General features: G+C 46.3%; 1 protein-coding gene across 2 annotated transcripts in view; it reads left to right on the forward strand.

Annotated features, from left to right (window-relative positions):
• The window catches only part of LOC130573170 (mitogen-activated protein kinase kinase kinase 3-like), a 75,477-nt gene that overhangs the window by 23,939 nt on the left and 31,391 nt on the right, over nucleotides 1-20,147 (forward strand). Inside the window, exons 3-4 of one of the 2 annotated variants that reach the window (XM_057365424.1) lie at nucleotides 10,068-10,177; nucleotides 19,743-19,786. In XM_057365424.1, coding sequence (XP_057221407.1) covers nucleotides 10,068-10,177; nucleotides 19,743-19,786 — 154 coding nt within the window. The remainder of the gene's footprint in view (nucleotides 1-10,067; nucleotides 10,178-19,742; nucleotides 19,787-20,147) is intronic. The other variant, XM_057365425.1, reaches the window with a different exon arrangement.

Consider the following 20,147-nt stretch of genomic DNA (forward strand, 5'->3'; position numbering starts at 1 on the left):
TGGGAGAGTGATATTGTTTATAGTATTGACTTGACAGAGTGTGTGTGATTACAGGCTGGGCTGGCAGAAGGCACAGCAGCCTCCTGAAGGCTTTTTTGAGCAGCCGTGGTGTGGCCATTTAACTCAATTTACTGTTTTTTGGGGGCTGCTGAAACAGAGAGCACTGCTAGAGCTGGTGGGGGCAGAGCAGACCCTGTCCCATGGATGTCTCATTGATGTCTCAGCCCTCCCATGCTGTGTTTTTCTCCTTCCTCACTCTAAGGCAACGCTTTTGCTCTTTACTTCCTTATTGCTCTTAAATTTCTCTTTGTGTGCTGAGAGCTATTGAGGAAAAATTAATTCATGTTGAATTGCAGCACTTTACATTGTAATCAGGCATCAGGCATTCTAGCTCAGGTTTTGTTATTTTTGAGAGGTGTCTGAGTTCAAAGGTGCCCGTTAGTGTTTCATTCTCTTTTCCTGACACCGCACCCATTATACCCAGGGCTCAAATTTAGGGTGCTTTGGGCACCTGSGGAATGTGGGGCTGGACCTGCATCACATCTGGGATGTTGCAGCCGTTGCTGCARCAACAGGTTAGGAGTTCACAGGCTCTGGGCTGAGGCTTTGAGTGTTGGAAGTCACTGGGCTGGGAGGGAGAACGAGTTCTTTATGATCCCTCAATTAACTTTCAAAGGTACCAGAGTCAGCCAGGGGAAATAACTTGCCAGTTACATTTCTTTGCTGGGTAAACATTTTTTTTTCCTTTCAAGTGTGCTCAAGAGAGAGGTGCAGGTTGTGGGGAGAGGTAATATCTTTTATTAGACCAAATGATAGAGGTGGAAAAAAACCAGGCTGCCTTTTAGGCACATAAGCCCTTCTTCAGAAGGAGCAAATTTTAAGCTTAGCAGGAAAACTGCTGGAATAATTGGCCCAAGTTTAATTCAATTATGTTAATCCATTAGAGGAAAACTAGTGTTTGTGGAGCAAAGAGCAGGGTTAGCAAAAAAGTCGTGGAAGTTCATTGTGGGATGAGAGAGAAACCTGGTACATTTGAAGTGGTGAGGAGTAGCAGAGCTGCAGGCATGCAAAATTTTCTTAAATGTGGTTAGTTTTGCTTTTTGAGGGTCTAGCCCCTGCTTGCAGCTCTTCTAGACTTAACTTTCATCTGCAAAAGCAAACGAGAAAGAAGGGGTTTGTCAAGAGCAGTGTTGGGTTTATGGCTGGGCTCAAAGAGAGCGTCTCCTGTTCCAGCATCCCGGTCACTGGCTGCATGTGAGGGGCAGCAGCTGTTTCCCCCAACTCTGCCCTCTTCAGCAAATCTTCCCCCCACCAAACACCACCCAATTTCAGYCCAGACATTTACCCCCTGAGCCAAGAAGGGGTGAAGGGGTGAGGTGGTTGCAGCTCCCTAGGTTGTGCTGCTGAGCTGCTGGAGGTGGAGAGCTGAGCAAAGGAAGAGAACGACTGCTGGGATCTCACACAGGCTGTACTGGGGGAAAAGGGGCTTCTCAGCTGGGATTTGCCACCCTCCAAGCATCTGGGGATGTACAGGGGGCTTGTGGTGACAAATGTGCCAGGGATGGGCTGTGGAGGGGAGCAGGGTGCGCAGAGCCTGGGAAAGCTCTGCCGATGGCTCTGCTCCCGTGGAATTTTCCTGCACASAGCACTGTCAGGGATGGCTATTTTGGGATGGAGGCTTGTGGTGAACCACAGACGTAACCTTGCTTTCCCTCCCCACTGAGCTAACCCAAACACCTTTTGGATCCTGAGTCCTTTTCCATTGCAGAGGTTCCTGGTGAGCCTCCAGGACGAGGGAACATCGGYGCTGTGCCACTCGCAACTCGTCGGGAGAAGTTTCTTGTATGATTTGTGGCCTAACCACTGAAACTTTTACACATGATAAAACTTGCCATTCCAAATGCTTTGGGTTTGGTGTTTGCAGGATACTGATCACTCGAGGTTTTAAGGGCATCCCTSTCACCTCTCCTGAACTGAGGTGCAGTCCCAGTAGCTTTGCCTTCGCTTTTAGTTTTTCCTGGGGAAATTCGGAGGGCAGCTGAAGTTCTTCATGATCTCACACCCTGGCTCTCAGAGAGGTTCTGCCATAACGCATGAATTTATGGGCCATTTTAGTCTCTTTTGCTGTTTTCTCAATGCTCTCATTGATTGATTGGAGTCTCAGCGTGTCTGTATTACCTTGGGGGTGTTTGCTTGTTTGTGTGCGTGAGTATTTTGGGGGCTGGTTGGGTCCTGTCATTGGTGATTTGATTTAGTTATAAATGCATTACACATTTATCACTTTAAAAATAAGTAGTTTATCTTTTTTAAACCTATTMTTGCCTTCCCCTCTAAGCCTATTTCTGAGCTCTGATTTCTCTACCCTTTTGCAAGGGTATGTAAAGAGAAGGTTTTTTTTAAAAAATCTAAACACAGTCTTCAATTTGGCTGTGCAATTTTCCCGATAACTGTGTGGATCAAGTGAGGAATAGCACAGGGCAGAGGGGGGATAGGACGCAGGAACTCAGCTTTACCCCCTAGAAAAGGGGTGTGTGAGATAATGTAACTGTGCCCTAAATCCACGTGTGTTCTGTTGGACACTGAAGGACATCTATAGCTGTCAAAAGCCTCTGATGGGTTTGGTTTTGTTTCTTTACACAAAGCAGTTACTGATTGTGCCATAAAAGTGAAATTAGAAATCCAAACCGATGGCATTTATGGAGAGCAAGAGCTGAGCATCGATTTGTCAGGTAAAGGATTAATAATCTCCTCTATCTGAGGCACCCTTTAGCATCAGAATTCTTTGATAAGGAGAAATATGTTTTCAAGAACCCCCAGCAGACCACAGCACTGGTTTTCTGTGTGAGTTTGTGTGTCCCAAGCTCAAGATGTCAGTGAGCAAACTCCTGCCAAGAAGTCCTGCATATCAGGAGGGTCTTTCCTCACTTCCTGCTGTGTAATTGCTGTGCTCGACCTGCTGGGCTGTGCCCTGCCCTTGAGCCCTGCACAGGGGTGACCTTGGCATCCCTTGGGTGGGGTTGCAGGAGGGACAGCAGCAGCAGGAGCCAGCTGCTGGGGAGCCTTTGCTGACTTGCAAAGGGAACGTGCTCCACTGGTGTGTCTGCTGCGCTGCAATCTGCTCTGGAGGAGGGTAATTGGATCATTTTTCTCTTTATCAGATTCTGGACACGGCTCCAGACAGTGGCAAAATGCTTTGTGCATGTGGGGTGAATTTACATAGGGGTTTGTCTGCCTCTGTCACTAGGTGGGTGCAGGCAGCACTCTGCTTGTCATAGATCATTCACACAGCCCTGCCACGAGGGCTGAGTTGCAGAACAATGTTTGTACCTGCCTGTCAGAGTGTCTGGGTCCCTTCTTTGCTTGCTGGGGGGCTTTTGTCACTGTCCAAGTCAGGCTCCTGAGCCACGGGCTCACTGGGCTCCTTCCTTCTATTGACTGAGCCAGTCAATGACAGTGTTTACTTCCCAAATGATCTCTTCTGTTAAGAATCAGAATCATTTTGTTTGGAAAAGACCCTTAAGATCCTCAAATCTGTGTGTCTTGTGCATGGTCTCAGTCCTGGTGGCTGTACCTACCCGTGGATGGTGTTTGCAGCAACTGAAGAAACCCCAGGTCAGGGTTTCTCTTCATCTCCAAGCGTTCTMCCCCTCTGGATTTTGGAGAAAAGGCAGCATTTATCTTCCCCAGCAAGTTCTTTCAATGGGTGAGTGTTGTCCCATTCCCTGGACCAGGGAAGACCTGGCCTGCTCCAACACTGATCTGGGAAGGCGCTTGGCAGCCCAGGTTGGTCTGATAGCTGTGGACTTTCACTGTGATATCTGGGCCAGGTTTGCTGTTATCCCCTGCTYTCACAGACATGAAAAGGTGCTTTGGCCACTGAACATTGTGTGTTTCTCTGATGTTTCCTCTTGATAAAAAGAAAATTCAAAAAATACCATTGGAAAGAGCTGCAGAAATGAATGAAGTGTCACTCTAGTGGGCAGAAGTTATGTATTTCCATTTACTTAAATGAAGAAGGGTTAAAAGGGGATGAAATCCCCTTCTGTGAGTACCTGGAGGAGATGGGGAGTGTCTGTTAACAGAGGGGTCTCTAAGATACAGGGGTACCAAGATCTAGTGAGTGGAATACAAAGCAAGCTGTGCTCAAACTGGTATTGAGGTATTTGTTGTAAAGAGTGAGTGCCTGGAGTGAGTGCCTGAGCTCTTGGAGCTAAGGCTTTCTGAAAGAAGCTGTTTTGTGTGATTCCAGGTCAAGGTTGGGATGTGGAGGCTGCTAGATGAATTGCTGTGGCCTTTGTATGCAGCCAGGAAGGCCAGATCAAGTTAAGTCCTCTCTGAATTTAAGCTCTTTTAATGTGTTTAGCTCTGGCTGCAGGCTCATGTGAGCTTGAGCAAGGCTTTTGTCTGTCTCAGATTCCTGTCCCATCAAATGAGACACAAATCCCAGTTCATCTCCCTTTCCTTCTGTGTGCAGCTGTCCTGTGATTAGGACAGGGGCTGCCCTTTCCAGGAGCTGAGTGATGCCAGGGGAGTGAGATTTGTCTTTAAGTTGAGGTTCTCTTTGGTGAGTGATAAATGTTGTATAGCAGTCGAACCAAAAATTGTGTATTTTCAAAAAAACTAGCAAAAATGAAAGGCTGATGTCCCTGCAGCCCAAAGTCAGGATTGTCAGTGTCACCTGTATGTGGCTCCATATTTCTTTTCGCTGCATTTTATTCCATTTCAGTATTTTTATCACTGTGGCTTCAAAGTCTTGCTCATTGAAAGGTCACTGAAGGTGACAGTTTCTGTGTGGCTCCTCATCCTGTCTTCATCTCCCTCTCAGCCTTCCCAGAACCCTTCCCTGTGCCTGGGGATATCCCCAGTGGCTGCATCACCTTCTGGAGAGGTGAATGCTGGTGATGGAGGGTGCTGCTGGAGTTTACCCAGGCAGATGCACTCTCAGCAGCACGGCTCTGAAAAGCACAGTGGGATCTTCAGTGACCACGAGTGGTCACATCTGTGGTTTTTCTCAGGATCCAAATGCATGCAGGAGGGCCCTGCACGCTCCAGCCTTGCTCAGGAATGACTCACAGGACAATATTCTTCCCTTCTGCAATGCCCAGGACTTTTCCCCGACTCTTCTCAGCCTGGTGTGTGTGAGAGGGTCCCAGATCAGAGCCCACCATGTTCTACAGGACTCTGCTTGACTTCTGCAGCTTTTCCTATGGGTTCCATCCAGCTGGAGCTTTTTTTTTTTGCAGTGTTGATGGAAGCAGCTTCATGGAACTACCGTAGGCTCCTCTTAGTAATGACCTATTAGCGAAGCCAACAATAACAGCAGTGTCTAGACCATCTGAACGCAGCTAAATTATTCCTTTGTCCCTTCTTCATTTGCTTTCTCTCCTGACTCTTGAATTGTTTTGGGTGGTCCATGTTGACCTTCAGGCWATTTCTTCCTTTTTACAATTTTTTTTCCTCTCTTTGAGCAGTGAACTTGCTGTAGTAAGACTGAAAAGTCCAGGTTCCTCTCTCCCTCACAGTCTGGAGCCAAAGCCACCTAGCAGCACTGGAAACACATCTYTGATAGGCAGAGAGATGTGTCATCTGCTGGCTTTTTGGTTTCACTGYCTGGTTGATTTTGATGCCCCAGATTCATACTGGTAGTGTCTGGGACTTGTGAGTCTTAACATCTTGCAGAACTGAAAACTTGATGAGAGAAGAAGGCATTCTGGTTTTGTTATAAGATCCTGCCAAAAGGGATGAGTGTGTTTTAATAAAAATACAAACCCTGTCTACTGGAGCTCCACTGGTCATTGCTTTTTGGGAGTGCTCTTGGCTTTCTGCTCCTGTGTGTTCCTCTCATCTGTATGACTGTGGATATTTCCCTCGCCCCCAAACCTCTGGGAAATTAATATCTTTTGAAACATCTATTATTTTTTGTTGGAAGCGATCCTTGGTTGGATGGGTTGGCAGCGTGATCAAACAAGCTTTGTCACAGGAAGCTGATTTTAAAAGCACAAAATTAAGTGTGTTGRTGGAAAGTAGAGAAGAAAGAAATGAGTTTCCTACTGAGGGAAAYGGCTGAAAATAAAGACAGAACTGAGGATGGAAGAAGAGACATTGGGGACAGAGGGACGGTACTAAACACAATTTATTTTTATGTTTCATTTTTGCTGTCTCTCTAATCAGCTTTTCTCTGTCCTGATCTTCCATGGTAGAAATAATCCTGTTTACATGTTGTGTTGGAGATCAAGTGGGATTTGTTGTTCAATTCATCSTGTCAGCCCACAGTACCTTAAGTGAATTTGTACAAAACAATGCCAGAGTGGAGCTGGCCCAAGAGGTTGTTCGGGAGCAGGAACCTGCTCACGTTGCACAAAGATTTCCAGGAGTCTCCCAAGTCCATCCCAGCACTGGGGATGCTTCACTGGTGTTGTGCAACTCGCAGCTGTTGTATTCTGGAGCCGTGGCAGAGCCTGGGGAGGTGTTTGCTGTGCCTTCTCACAAGGCTGAAGAATATTTAGGTTCTGCCAGGGCTGGATCAGGAGAACAGGATTCTTCGTGTCCCTTGGGCATGACATTCCTGAGGACTGGCATTTAGTCCTTGGGAGAACCATCCATCGTTCACCCTCTCCTGGCTCAGAGCAAGCCAAACAGAGAAGGAGCAGCCTGTGACGCCCCTTTYGCTGGAAAGGCTTGCGAGTGGCATTTGGATTTAATTATCCAGTTAGCTTCAGTGCTTGTTTGAATTTTGACTGCACTGGCTGAGCTGGCTGCTTATTTCCATGGAACAAAGTTCTCCACCCTTCTTGGGAGTCAGCTTGGAGACCCCAAGAGCGGTAATTAGGATGGCAAGAGGTTGTGTCTGGAAAGCATCAGTCCCTGTGCAGAGCTGTCCCGGAGAAGACTGGGAAGTGTCGGTTTTGCAACCGATGATGCAAATCGTGCTGCTGCTCAGAAGTTGCTTCAGAGCCTGGTGTGGGGGGTTTTGTTTTGAACAGTTGAGGCTTTGGTCATAGCCTCCTTGAAATTGCAGTTCTCTTGGACTAAAAGCACACAGTTAAAAGCAGTTGAAAAATACTTAAGCAYGTACAAATACGTTAGTTCAAGCAAATACTGTATTTCTGCTTGGGCTTAAATTATCTTKCACCCTCCAGCAGCAGAAAAYAACTTCTTCTGCTTGTATATGAAGAAGTTTTCTTACCTTGTTTTGTAGCAGTGATATCATGGATGTGTATTTTAGTTTTTTGACAAGTAGCACTCATGTTTTGCAATTACAAATCCTCAAATGCTTTTCAGAATGCTCTTTTGCATCGGTTTTTTAGTAGATAGAGGAGCAAAAATGCTGATAAGGCAGCCAGATACAAGAAATAGCCTCTCCTTCCATTTTTTTTCTTCAGTACCTGATTCAGGACAGCTGGAGCCCAGTTTTCCATCAGTGATTCTAGGCCAGTTAAGTTGATGGTTGGGTATTTCTGGAAATTGGCTGAATTTAAGCAGTTACTGAAAGTGAGTGGATCCTCCCTGCTTTGCCGTCTTTGGAGTTGCAAAAAGTCGCTTCTGGCAGAGATTTGTAGCTTGACTTCTTGAGAAATGTGACTTATCATGAACTGGGTTTGCAGCACCAGGAATTTTAAACCTGTGTTTGATGTGCTTGGAAGTCTGTGACGAAACTTTTGGCAAAATTGATGTGTAGCTAGAGGAGGACAATGTCATAAAAACCAGGGGACAGGTGGGTTAACCAGAGATTCCTCTCCTGGAAGATGGTGCCACGCATGACCAGGGAGCTCTGGAGGTGGGACAGCAGTGGTCAGTTGGGTGGTTTTGCTATCAAAGCCAGGCTCTGCCTGCTGGCCCTGTTGGCCCATGACATTACAGATTGTGTTTTGTGTCAGGCAGTTCAGGAAACTTTTGTTGTCACTCACTGGAAAAAAAGAAAGGGGTGAGGGGCACTGTGGAGATTAGAGCTTTGGTGGAAAATTCCTGGAGGGCAGTGTAAGGGGGTTTTGTTTTTGTGGGTTCGTTTTAGCTCATCCCTCCCACTGTTCCCTTCCCCCACCACCAAAAAAAAAAAAAAAATTTTTTTTTTCTTCTTTTTTTTTGTGTTGGGTATTTTCCTACTACAAAATCTGTGTGGAAAACTATGCTTGTCCCAGAGGCCCTTTAAAAAAAAATGAACCCAAACAAAACAAACCAACAACAAAAGAAAAACGCCCCAAATGCAAACTACGAGGACATTCTTGATGTGTTTTTGTTTTGTTTTGGTTTTTTTTTCCTGAACTAGAACTGAAAATTATCCTTTTCTTGAGTGTTTTCCTGTTGCATTTCAGGCTGTGCTCCCTGCCACCCCTGTGGAAAAAAAAAGTACTTGTTTTTTAGTAAATAGGGAAATATGGAAGGCAAAAGGGATTACATTTTAATAGATTTTAAATTGATACATTTAAATACATTTTAAATTGATTTTAATTACATTTTCATACTTTGGTATGAATTTTATTATTTTATCAATTATATATTTAATATTGATGTATAGATACATGTTTATATATTGAATATGTATGCACACATTGCCTACAGGAATATGTAGGCTTTTTCCTGATTTTTTAATGTAGGCATCGGAGCTCATTTCCAAGCTCTGAAATGAGAGTGTATTTTAAACATTTTTCCCCAATTTTTCCCCTTATTTCTTTAACATATTCTGGGAGCAAAGCACTCATGAGAAGTCATTTTTCTCACATATTTCTTTTATTTCATAGCTTCAATCCTGATAGAACCCAGCAGGAGGAGCAGAAAAAGAGGAGATGATGTTGTATCTGAGTACAAGGATCCAGGACATACACCTCCCTGGGGAAAGATCCTCACTACTTGGGTCCAGTCCTGTCTGATTTCATATAGTTTTTGTCATTTTTCACATATTTGTGGACTTTGAGTTAAATCTGCAGGCTGGCCTGGCGTAGGGGTGGTTCTGTCCCTGGAGACACTCATTTTTAGACAAGATTTGTAGCTGTATTTGTATTTTTTACAGTAATAGCTGCRTGTGCCTAATGCTGGCCTTGAGTGTATCACGAACGTGGAGTGTGCAGCTGGTTCTCGCTCCCTCCTAACGAGTGTGCCCTGCCCCAGGTCTTGGCAGAGCTCTTAATTCTTGTGGTTGGTGTTTTGCAGTGTGAAACAACCACAGATTCCAAAGTGCTGAAAAGGAGGGGATTGCTTTCAGGTCCAACAGGTCCCTCAAAGTTCTCCCGTTATGGCAGAAATCAGAAATCCCACGTGGGCTCTCAGTGTCTTCTATCCAGCATTGCTGAGTTTCTCTCTTTTCACTGATTCCTTGCCCTCTCCTGTGGTTTCTTGCTGCCTGTGGCTTTGAAAACCAGTTTGTGGCTCTTGAGCACCTTGAATGAAGAGGGAGGAAAGGCAGAGGTGAAGAGCTGTGTTATGCTCTCKTGCTTGCTTCTGTGAGCTTGCTGGGTCCTGAAAGGTTTCTGTCCTGTAGAGCACCCCCTTACACCTCACAGACTGGATCCAGCCCCTGGACAGTGCATCTGGAAGGGACCTTAAAGCCCATCCAGTGCCACCCCTGCTATGGGCAGGGACACCTTYCACTATCCCAGGTTGCTCCAAGCCCTGTCCAGCCTGGCCTTGGACACTKCCAGGGATCCAGGGGCAGCCACAGCTYCTCTGGGAACCTGTGCCAGGGCCTCCCTACTCTCACAGAGGAARATTTCTTCCCAATATCCAATCTAAGCCTTCYTTCTTYCAGTTTAAARGCATTTTCCTGTATCCTRTCACTGCATGCCTTTATTGAGAGTCCCTCCCCAGCTTTCTTGCAGRCCCTTTYAGGTGGGGGCAATGAGACTTCATTATGTGTCTCACCTGTGATGCAGGAACCTGTATTTTCAAGACAGGAGGGGCTGGGAGAGGCTGTGCTGTGGTCTTTCTTTGTCTCTCTTAATAGGAAAGTTTGAGATTGTGTATTTCAATCCATTTGTTCTGAAAAGTTTATATTTGCAATGCTGTATTTTTACTCTCAACATCCAAGGGCAAGGTTGTCTTCCACACTTCAGTTGTCTCTTCTCTTTTTGCAGATGAAGAAGAAGCTCTGAACTCTATTATGAAGGATTTGGCAGCATTGGGCAAGTGTGGGGGGCTGCTGGACAACAACAGGAATAAAAACAGTGTCCACTCCAACAAACAGGTAATGCATTGCTTCTTCAGTCCATCCCAAAATCCTGCAGACCAAAGAGGTGGGCGTGGTGTTTGCCATGCTGGCAGAGCAGAGTTTCAATGTTAGAACTGAAGTTAACAAGTGCTCAGCACATCAGAAATATCATAATTTTATCAAGGCATAAGCTTTAGGACCTCTTTTTGAAGAGCTGAAAGGAAGTTGTAGGCTCCCCCACATCATCGAGGAGCAGAGAAGAGTGAAGCCCCAAATTATTCACAAATATAACAACTTAGCCTGAAACTGAGTTTAAGTCTCAGTTCCTGCATCAAGGCACTTGTAACTATTGTTTAGTTCTGAAAGTAGCGCAACTCATTTCAGGCTGTGCAGCTTTAGGACTTGGACAAGTCAATTGTTTTCTATTGACWGCGTTCATGAAATACAGTATTTATTATGTGCACATTTTACTTCAGATGTTTGAAAGACAGACTGCCAACTTTGAGCTGTAGACACCCAGGCTCTTTGGGGAGGAATAATGTCATTCTTATATAAAGTGTTTAATTAAAAATTACTGCTGTTTATCTTTATGCTCCTAAACCCAAATGTTTTAGCCCTGTTGCACATTCAGAGATGTTTTGGTGAGCAAAAAACATTGTCCCTTGAGCAATGTCAGAGATTATTTGCTGACATCGATACAATAGCTGAAGTGGATTTAATAGACTGTTTGTGTATGGAACAAATATTCTTTGAATGTGAAAATTGTGAAGAAAGAATTCAGTTGTCAAAATAGGAAGGAAAAAGCAGGGAGAAAGATTAGAACAACTGGGAAGCTGCTGGAGAAGCATGGGAGCAAATCTGCCTGGAATGCCACCTCTAGTGCTGCAAGAACRAGCTTGCAGTCAACTCTGCGATTGCTAGATGCCTAGCAAGGGAGAAGACAAATTGTCATTTACTGTTGTCATGCATTTTTAATGGCACTTGTGCTGCAAACAAAGAAGTCTGGGTGCAGAGAGGAAAAATCCCTTCCCGAATCCCCGCGGACTGCCCAGCCACATGCAKACGAAAACACGTGCGCACGTAGCGCGTCTTGTTTCAAAGTGTGTCCTGGCAGTAGCAGCTGTCCAAGTTGAATCACTGGGTTTGTGTTCAGCTCATGCTGAAATCAGGCCAAGATGTTGACAGAGCTGACCAGAGGAACTCGGGGCTGGCTCCCTGCAGCTGCAGGCGAAGCAGAAAGCCCAGTGCAGCTTTGGATGGCTCCGAGGGCAGCGTCCTGTTCACGGTGATGGGTGGGGACCGTGCCGAGCCAGCTCGGGTCGCTTTCAGGTAGCGGGTAGCAAAGCTTCTCTGACTCCTCTTAACTAACATTTGTTTTGCGCARTGGGGGAAAATCCCTGCTGTGGTTTTTGAGAACCGGGCTGTAAATGCGGCATATACACCGTTAATCTTTGACTAACATTATTAGTCAAAAATAAGGAAAACTATACTTCTCATTGGCTGAATTCTTATCTGCACAAAGTAGACATCTTGCAGTCAAGTTCATGCCCACAGCTCATCCACACTGCATCTTCATTTATAAATCACCAATAGAGTGATGCTGTGCTCTGATAACAGCTTTAGAATAGTTTGCTGTCACTTGTGCTTAGTTTTATTACAGCAGGAATCAAATTTTCCCTCTCATTGCAGCACTGATGCTTAGAAAAACACCTCTTCCTTTGTGATTTCTTTTTTTTTTTATTTGTAAGTGGAGCAGCCGTAGCTGCATGCTCAGGGTTGCTCAGAGCTCTGTGATTGAGGAGAGGTCAGGATGGTCGGGATCCCGCTCTCCGCAAACTCATCCTGAGCTGAGGGTTCAGACCAACAGGCCCCAGGAGGTGAAGGGCGTTGGAGGATGTTGAATTGTTGCCTCACTAAATTGGATTAGCTGGAACACATCTGGCTCATGGGACGGCGGGAGTAGACTTTGGGAGGTGGGGAGTGACCAGAGGCGGTGGAATTAGTGCGGACTTGGTTCATGTCTGCAGCTCAGTTTAATCAACTTGTTTGGTCACTTTTAGGGKTTTTTTTTCCTTGTTTTTTTAGGACAGAAATTGATGTGGGGGAGAGATGGCTTTTGAAATGCTGTCATCATGCCAGTGATTTCTTGTTCCTTTGGTACTTGGTTTTCTCTTTTATTTTTCTTTTTTTTTTTTCCTGTGATTAGGTTGGCTGCCTGGGCTGAAGGATGCCCTGCACAGTTTCTCTTCTTGTCTTATTCAGGCTTGGGGACATTTTGAAGGTAAAATGTCCTTTTGGTCATCTCACCGTTGGTGCCTCTCATGAGGCCCTGCAGCAACGTGCTCACATTGAACTACTTGAGTCTGGGAGTTCAGTTSTTAGATTAATAAAATAATWTTTCTTTTTTTCTGGGGAAAGATGTTTTTTCTGAGGCATGGGAATCCTTTAGTCAGTGTTCCAGATTTCCACTGAAAGATACAGTTAAACAAGAATGTCTTGGCTAACTAGCCCGTTCTCTGTGGCTTGCAGCATTTTTTTGGTACACGGAGAAACACAACCGAAGTGCTATCTCATTCCTGTCTCCTGGAGGGCTTCCTTAGTGCTCTCTTGACACAAGTTGAAATTTGAAGCCTGCCAGATTGTATTCCTGGTAGGCCTGGGCCACACAAGAAAACAGCCTGTAGTGGTGTGTGCTCCAAAACATTTCTTTCCTGAAATATCGATAGTTGTGCTTCAGATCGTCTTGAGAAATGAACATCCTTTGGCAAATTTCATAAAAGTCTTTCTTTTCTTAGTTTTCTTTCCTCAAAAATGAGTTCGGGGCTGAGGCTGGGTTTCARGATGCCTTGTGGTAGAACAGGCTGGAAATGAAAACAGCATGATGTGGATTGCCCAGGCAGCTGGCARCAGATGTGGTGACTGAGCTGGAATCTCCTGAGTCTCAATCAGGTGTGTCAGCCCCTACATTATMCTGCCTCTCTGCCCTGTGGAAAGGAAGGGTTTAGGGACAGACATGGACATCCTTTTCCTTCCCCATGTGAGTTAAAGTGGRGCCGTTCTTTGGGAGCAGAGGGATCATTCTGACAATATTCCTAGAGCAACTTCTGCACTGGTACTCCTTTGTTACTCCTTTTATCGCTCYGTTATTCCTTGTGCATCCTCTGGCATGGCTGGAAGGAGTCCTTTCAGCCAATCTCTTGGCCTGAATAAAGGAATTTGTTTATAGAAATGGCTCTAAAGAGGGAAAGGAGGAAACAGAAGAATGAAGGTCTGCTTTGTGTTCATGAAGGAAAAATAYGAGTAGAATAAGAAGGGAAACCCCGAATAATTAAGACATCCTRAACAAAAGGATGGAGGGAGAAAAGAGCAATTAAATTGGCATTTATTTTGCATCTATTTATGTCCACATCCATTCATTTCTATAAATAGCACTTGGCAACTGGCAGTGTGAAGCTGGTTGTCACGGGGCTTCTGTCACGGCTGATGACAGCCAGCAGTTTCTCTGCCACCTTAATCACGGTGGCAAGTTCTCCCACGGCAATTAAATATTTGTAAGAAATGTTTTTCCGCATGCATCAAATGTCAGACTGTCCTAAAAGCTKTTCTTTTAGTAAATTCCCTCTGCACTCTCTTCTCTTTGGCAAGTTGGATACGAGACAAAGCTTGCTCATAACTCCAGTAAAATGCAACTCATTTTGCAGGGCTCTCTGTGGGTCTTTGAGCAGCCTAAAAAAGGAGTTTGGCTTTGTCCCTTAATCTGTTTTACATTTGGGGAATGTGATTTGGGTAGGAGAAGATGGGAGTCTCTATGAGGGCATCTGCAGGGATTTCCCCACCTGGGAAGCAGAAACAAGGGGCCAAGGCGGAGCAGCACTGCCTGGGAAGGCCTTGGCTGGAGATGGCAAAGGCAGTGGAGTCCCAAAGATTTAAGAGGCTGCATGTGGGGCTGATTTGGGTGCAAAGAGGGTGATACCAATGAGAAATCCAGCTGGGAAAAAGCTATTCCCTGCCAGGTGGGTAGTTTTAGATAAACATTTTGAAGTCTGTGATTTCTGCTGCTGTCTAAACTAGAAATATCTGTAACAGGCAGCAGTGAACCTTCTAGAAATCATCTTTCCACTGTCCTCTGAACTGCTCAGGTGCTGGACTTGCTTTCAGAGGAAAAAAAGCTAAAAGGATCCGAGGGGAGCAGGATAAATTGTGCTTTCCACCCCTGAAAGGAGAAGGGGGCAATGCCAGACAAACTTCTTTCTGTCTGATTGCTGAATAACGCGGCATGCGTGGGGGTTCTGTGCAGATAATTCCCAATGACGTGGATTAGTCATCTCCTCCTGCGGTCTGGGGCCGCGCTCCAGCTGTCTGGCGCGTAAGGAACGTCCCGCTGCCGAAGGCAGGGGCGAACACGGGGCTGATGCAAACAGCTGCACCTTGGGCGAGCGTAGGAGTCCCCTTAGCCTGGCCTGTGGTGCTGATTCCTCTTGGCCAGAGCCAGGAGTTGAGGAGGAATCCCACCGCTTTGTGGCTTTGTGCGAGGGGAGTAACTCGAGCGCTGATGCCTGCATGGCTCCGCGGGGTTTTCTCATTGTTTCCTAATCCAGCGAGCAGAAAATAAGAGAAGTGAAAACAGTCTCTCTGATTACCCTGTGGCATGCAAAAGTGGGTGTATTTCATTGCCCCTATATTRGCCAGGGTGAAAACTGAGGCAAAATAAGTGCCTGGGGTCTCGTGGGTGGATATGAGCAAGGCTGGAATAAGCCCCTCTTGGAGCACCAAAGCGAACAGGAGGCCCCCTTTGTGATTATTTTTCCTGCCTCTTGACTGCAGAAGGGAAGGGTTAATGTTGAAGTCAGAGGCTTTGTCTCAGCTGGTTTGTGAGGCAGCCATGGATTTGGGTGGGAGAAGTACTCCAAAACCCCATGTCTGTGATGTCTCAGTGTGGGCAAAGCTGTCCTCTGGTGAGATTGGACAGGAGCAGCTTTAAAGGAAAGCACAGAGATGGGATCTGGGCAGAACGCTGTTTCTGATGGCAGCTRAGTTTAGGAGGAGGAGAGGACATGATGGGGGAATCTTTGAATTTGTGCTGGTCTGGGATTTTGCAGAGTGGCAGTTTTAGGTGTTTCAGTGGCATGGGCAGGTGTGGAGATGCAGRGCTGGCTCCCTGCCTGCCTCTGCCATTAGACATCTTTCTCCATGGGCACTGCTCAGCTTGGACTTGTACCCCAGTTTGACCAGCCCTGTGGCTGTAGAGCAGCGAGGGTGCTCAGAACCTGCTCCTCTGGAGCCACTTCCATTTTAGGACTGACCGTTTGTTTTCCTGCTCTCCGTGTGTGCTTTTATTACAAACAGCAGTCAGCTCTTCAGGGATCTCTGTATAAGATCATGATTCACCTCGTTTGGAAACACTTTTTCCATTTTCTTCCAACGTTTTCCTTAATCTAAACCAGCACACAGGGCTGTTCCTCCAGCTCTGAAGGCTGAGCTTGGCTAAGCCCGCCAGGGTACGTGGTCCCCATCTGAGAGAGGCAAAAGCAGTTGCCCCTTTCCCCCCCAAATCCCCATCTGAATTCCCTCTCTGCAGCTTGGCAGTTATAGTCTTTTCTCTGTGAAATTAGTAGTTTTGAGGAAGGAGCTAAAAATACCTCAAGAAAAGCCTGGAAAGATGGTGATGGCTTTGTGGCCACGGCAGTGGCTTTGCTTTTTCCTTTTGGAGGAATATGGCAAGAAAGAGTAAAATACCATTTGTTTGCAGGGCTGGAGGAAATGCCGGTACAAGTATTTTGGAGAAGAAATTATTGTAGAAACGAAGAGAATGGCTGTGGTATTTCCTGTCGGGGCTGTCGCTGGTTTTGTTTGTGTCGCAGCAGGGTCTGCAGGCGCCAGCCGGGCCGTGGGCTCCCCCGTGCCCTGCGGAAACGCATGCGGACGGGGAAGGTKGCTTGGTACGTGCAGCACAGGAGGCCAAGCACCTCAATTCTGTGCTTCTCCCTACCAGTCTTTGCCTCCATGGAATGCATCACAGAATGGTTTGGGCTGGGAAGGCTTTTGAAGCCCAGCCTSGCTGCTGTGGGAAGGGGCGTCTGTAGCTGGATCAGGTCTCCCAATCCAGCCTGACCTCGAGCACTTCAGGGATGGGACATCCACAGCTTTTATAGGCAACCTATTCCAGTGTCTCATCAGCCCAATAACAGAAARTTTCTTCCTTATATCCAATCTCAACCTAGCCTCTTGCTGTTTAAAACCATTGCCCTAATCCAGTCTCTACAGGAYGTGGTAAAAGTCTCTCTCCATCTCATAAAGCCCTCTTTATATAYTGAAATCCTGCAATAAGGTGTCCATGGAGCCTTCTCCTCCTCAGGCTGGGCTTTCTCTCCACGCCGTTAGCCGAAGCCCCTTCTGCCTTCATGCCTCAGTTTCCCTTTCTTGCTCCATTACTTGACTGAGCTCTCACAGTGCTGATGAAAATGCTGTTTAAATGCTCTGCCAGAGCTCGGGGTTCAAGGCTGGTGCCTGTGACTGGCCTTCCCCCTCTCTCCTGTGCTGTATTTAACACAAGCCATTGGATGGCTCAGCTTGTTCTCCTACACCAACTAAGGACCTCTTGACAGAAGGAGAGCAGGGCTGCCCTTGACCTCATGTGACACCTGATGGCAGGGACAGTAAATAATACAACCTGGATTGTGCAAGGGGGAGTCACATTCTTCGCAAAATTGCAAAAGTGACTGGGACCYAGCAGCCTCCATCACCCACACCTCTTCCACCTCAGAATTCGTGCGCTGTGTTGAGATCCTCACGGAGAAGGTGCTGGTTCTGCCTTGCCCCTGATTGTCCATTTGGGACTCTGGGTACAGACTCACATGAGGTTCTGCTCCAGCACTTGGCAGTGCCCCAGGCTCCCTGCGTAATCTTAAACCGCTTGCTCCAAACCAGACTTCCATGGGTGTAAAAAATCACAGCCTGCTCCAGCATTTAGGAAGTGCTTTGCATCCCCTGAGATTTCCTAGTACTTCGGGCACTGCCCACTCTTTTTTTCTTTTTTTTTCTTTAAAAAAGGAAAAAAAGCATTTGTTGCTGATAGGAGTGATTAATTCAGCTTGAGCCATGGGTCAAAAACATGAGCAAGCCAAGGAAAGCCTGAAAAATTAAACTGTAATCAGCTTCTCAGACTGATAAATATGAATTTATCCCTCTTCCAAATGTTTGCGAGCTAAAGGTCTTGGTTTCTTTGAGGGAGGCAAGAGGTTAGTGTGTTTTATATGAAAGAAAAATCTTATCTAATTAAGAAATGAAGTGGGTTTTCATTCCCCTGTTGCAGGCAGCGTGTTTGTAGCTCTGCTCAGAAGCAGAGCAGAGCAGCGTGGGGCAGCTGGCGTCCTTCTGCTGGCGTCGGGCCATGGCACATCAGCCTTGTTGTTGATGTAGAAGAAAAGGATGCAGCAGGGTCGTGGCTCATTTTTTTTTCATTTTCTTCTCTCTCTGGAGCTTTAGACGAGTGTTCTGACATTTTCCAGCCACAAGCTGTTTTTCAAAACTTGTTTGTCCGTGGAATCCATGCTGCTCAGCACAGCCGGGCAGCGTGTGCTACATCCCAGCTCGGTGCAGTGTTYGGGGCTGTGCTGAAAGTGAAACCTGTATTTTGAAAGGTTTCCTGCAGCGAGGCCAGAGCTGTGTGAGCTCTTCCCCTTCCACGTCCTGCGCCTTTGTAAGGAGAAACCTCGAAAGTTCCTTGCCCTGATTTTTTTTTTTTTCTTGTCTTTCTTTAGAGAAGGATTTTGTGGTGTTACAGTCAGTGAAGCCACACTGGCCAATTTCTTGCCAGCATCCAGGAGGGATGAACCAGCCAGACCTGCTCAGAGAGGCATGTGCAAATAAAAATTGGCATAAAAGAGCCTGTATCTCTTCTTTTCCAACAAGATAATACAAGGTGCCAATCCCACCTATATTTACTTGTCTCTCCAGAATGATTTGAACCTTCAGCACTAGGTTGGTTATGGTCATCTCTTCTCCTTTTCAATTCTGAACTGGTTTAGAATTAATCTGGTATTTTTACAAGTTGGGCCTGGTTCTAGAAATGAACCTGGAGATTGTCCAGACTTTGTGGGTCTGGAGAACTGGCTGTAGACACTGAGGTGATGTAAGTGCCTGTTTAGCACAGGCCTGTATCACATCTGGAGTGCCCCATTTGGTGACTGTCCCAGCACTGGTTGTTCCCAGCCCTTCYGGAAACACAGAAAATGCCACAAGCAGAGATAACAAGAAAGCATTTTGGGTGATCCAACGTGTTTACCCCGAATCTGTTGGGGTTTTTTAAAAATGTTTTAAAGCTTTTCAGCAGAATTGCCTACAGCCTTGACTTCCTGAATTTTGGTGTTTGCAGAACTTGAGGAGCTGTCAGTTTAAAAATAAACCGGAGGGCGCCCATCCAGCTCACTTTCCTCATTAGAAACAAAGCTGTTTTGCTGCAGCTCTGCATTCCCTCTGAGAGGATGGAAAGTGTGCCTTCACACGCTGGCAGCCCAGGCCCAGAGATAAGTCCTGTGCTCAGGAAGGGCTGTCACCCACCCAGCTGGGAGTTATCCCTGTGAGATGCCGGTGGCGCGGGACCGAGCCCTCCCTGGGGTTACACCTCGGAGGGAGGAGGCCAGCACTACTCTCTGCATGGGAAGAGAACTGTTTGAGGAGGCTGGTGGGCACCGTGGGGGGCAAAATGCTGGTTARGTGGGGTGACTAGACCTGGTCTGGGAAGTAAAAAGGGTTTTGATCTGCGTTGGAGGCCGTCGGAAAGTCCTGGGATGATCTAAGGGATGCTGGAGGGATGCTTGGCTCAGGCGCAGTCTGAGGAGCCAAATGCATGAAAAGGCTCCTTGTGGTCTTGATTGCTGCTAAATATGCACAAATAGGGGATGGGAGAAATGGTTTTTACTGGTTCCTGCACAGCTGTGTGCCCAGTGTGCTGTGACTTGGGCAGATTCTGAGGCTTCTCTTGAGGTGAGCCATGGGTCAGTTCAGGGTGGGCATTTGCTGTGTGCTGTGTATTGGGCTCGATACACTTTGCATTTTGTAGCTCCTAACAAAATAGCAACCAGCCCTACAACCATCCTAGCATTGTTGGCTTCAAAATCTGTCTTCACTTCCATTAAAGAATACTTGCTTTTTCTTCTGAATTCTTTGCCCTAGATATTCTGTGGACATCCTCTGAGCTTTGGGTTTTGGGTTTCCAACAGAAAAGTACTRGAGTAAAACCATGGAAAGTGCTGAAGGTGGACAGGCATCAGACACTTAACATGTTGGCCTCTTTGATAGTAGTGCCTTGTTCCCAAGTGCATTTAGGGCTATTTTCCACTTTATGAATGCATTTTATTAAAACTAGCAGTTACACAGCCAAGTGTCTTCTTGCTTACAGAAGAACTTATTTTTTGACAAGCACATTTGTCAGCAAGGAGTGTCCCCAAAGTCTGTCAGTCCAGCAGGCAACTTGGCCCTAAATAAACAGAAAAGCCTGAGGAGTTAGGAGAGTCTCCCTGAGAGCTCCTGACAGCTCTGGATCTACAAGTCCACCCAGGATGCTGTTTGGGACCTCACCATTTTCTGCTTTTTCTTTCAGCAGAGGAATGTCAGGATCAAGTTTGAATATGAAGGAGAGAAAAGGTAGGTRCCATGAATACGGGAACAAATTACCTTTTCCACCCAACACTGTCCTGCTGACTTGAGCCAGCTGCACATGACTCACAGCAGGCTTCATTCCCCTAAAATCAGCTACAGTTTTAATGTGCAAGAGCCTTTCCTCCTCATCCCCRTGCCACAAGGAACTCTTGGGATTCGCACGGAGGCAAAGGGATTCCAAGCTGGAAGTCATTAAATGCCCCTTTTACAGGGACACACGCTTGGATCCTTTTCTCTTGTTAATTCTTGAGCCCTGCTGAACCACAGCAGAGCTGGAACTCTACAGAAATGTGTCCTTTGATTAGCAGTCCATGACACTTACTTAAGATAACTGGATTTTGGGCAC

This window comes from Malurus melanocephalus, unplaced genomic scaffold (genome assembly GCF_030028575.1).
Source record: "Malurus melanocephalus ecotype Western Australia unplaced genomic scaffold, MMel_1.1 scaffold_52, whole genome shotgun sequence".
NCBI classification, from domain to species: Eukaryota; Metazoa; Chordata; class Aves; order Passeriformes; family Maluridae; genus Malurus; species Malurus melanocephalus.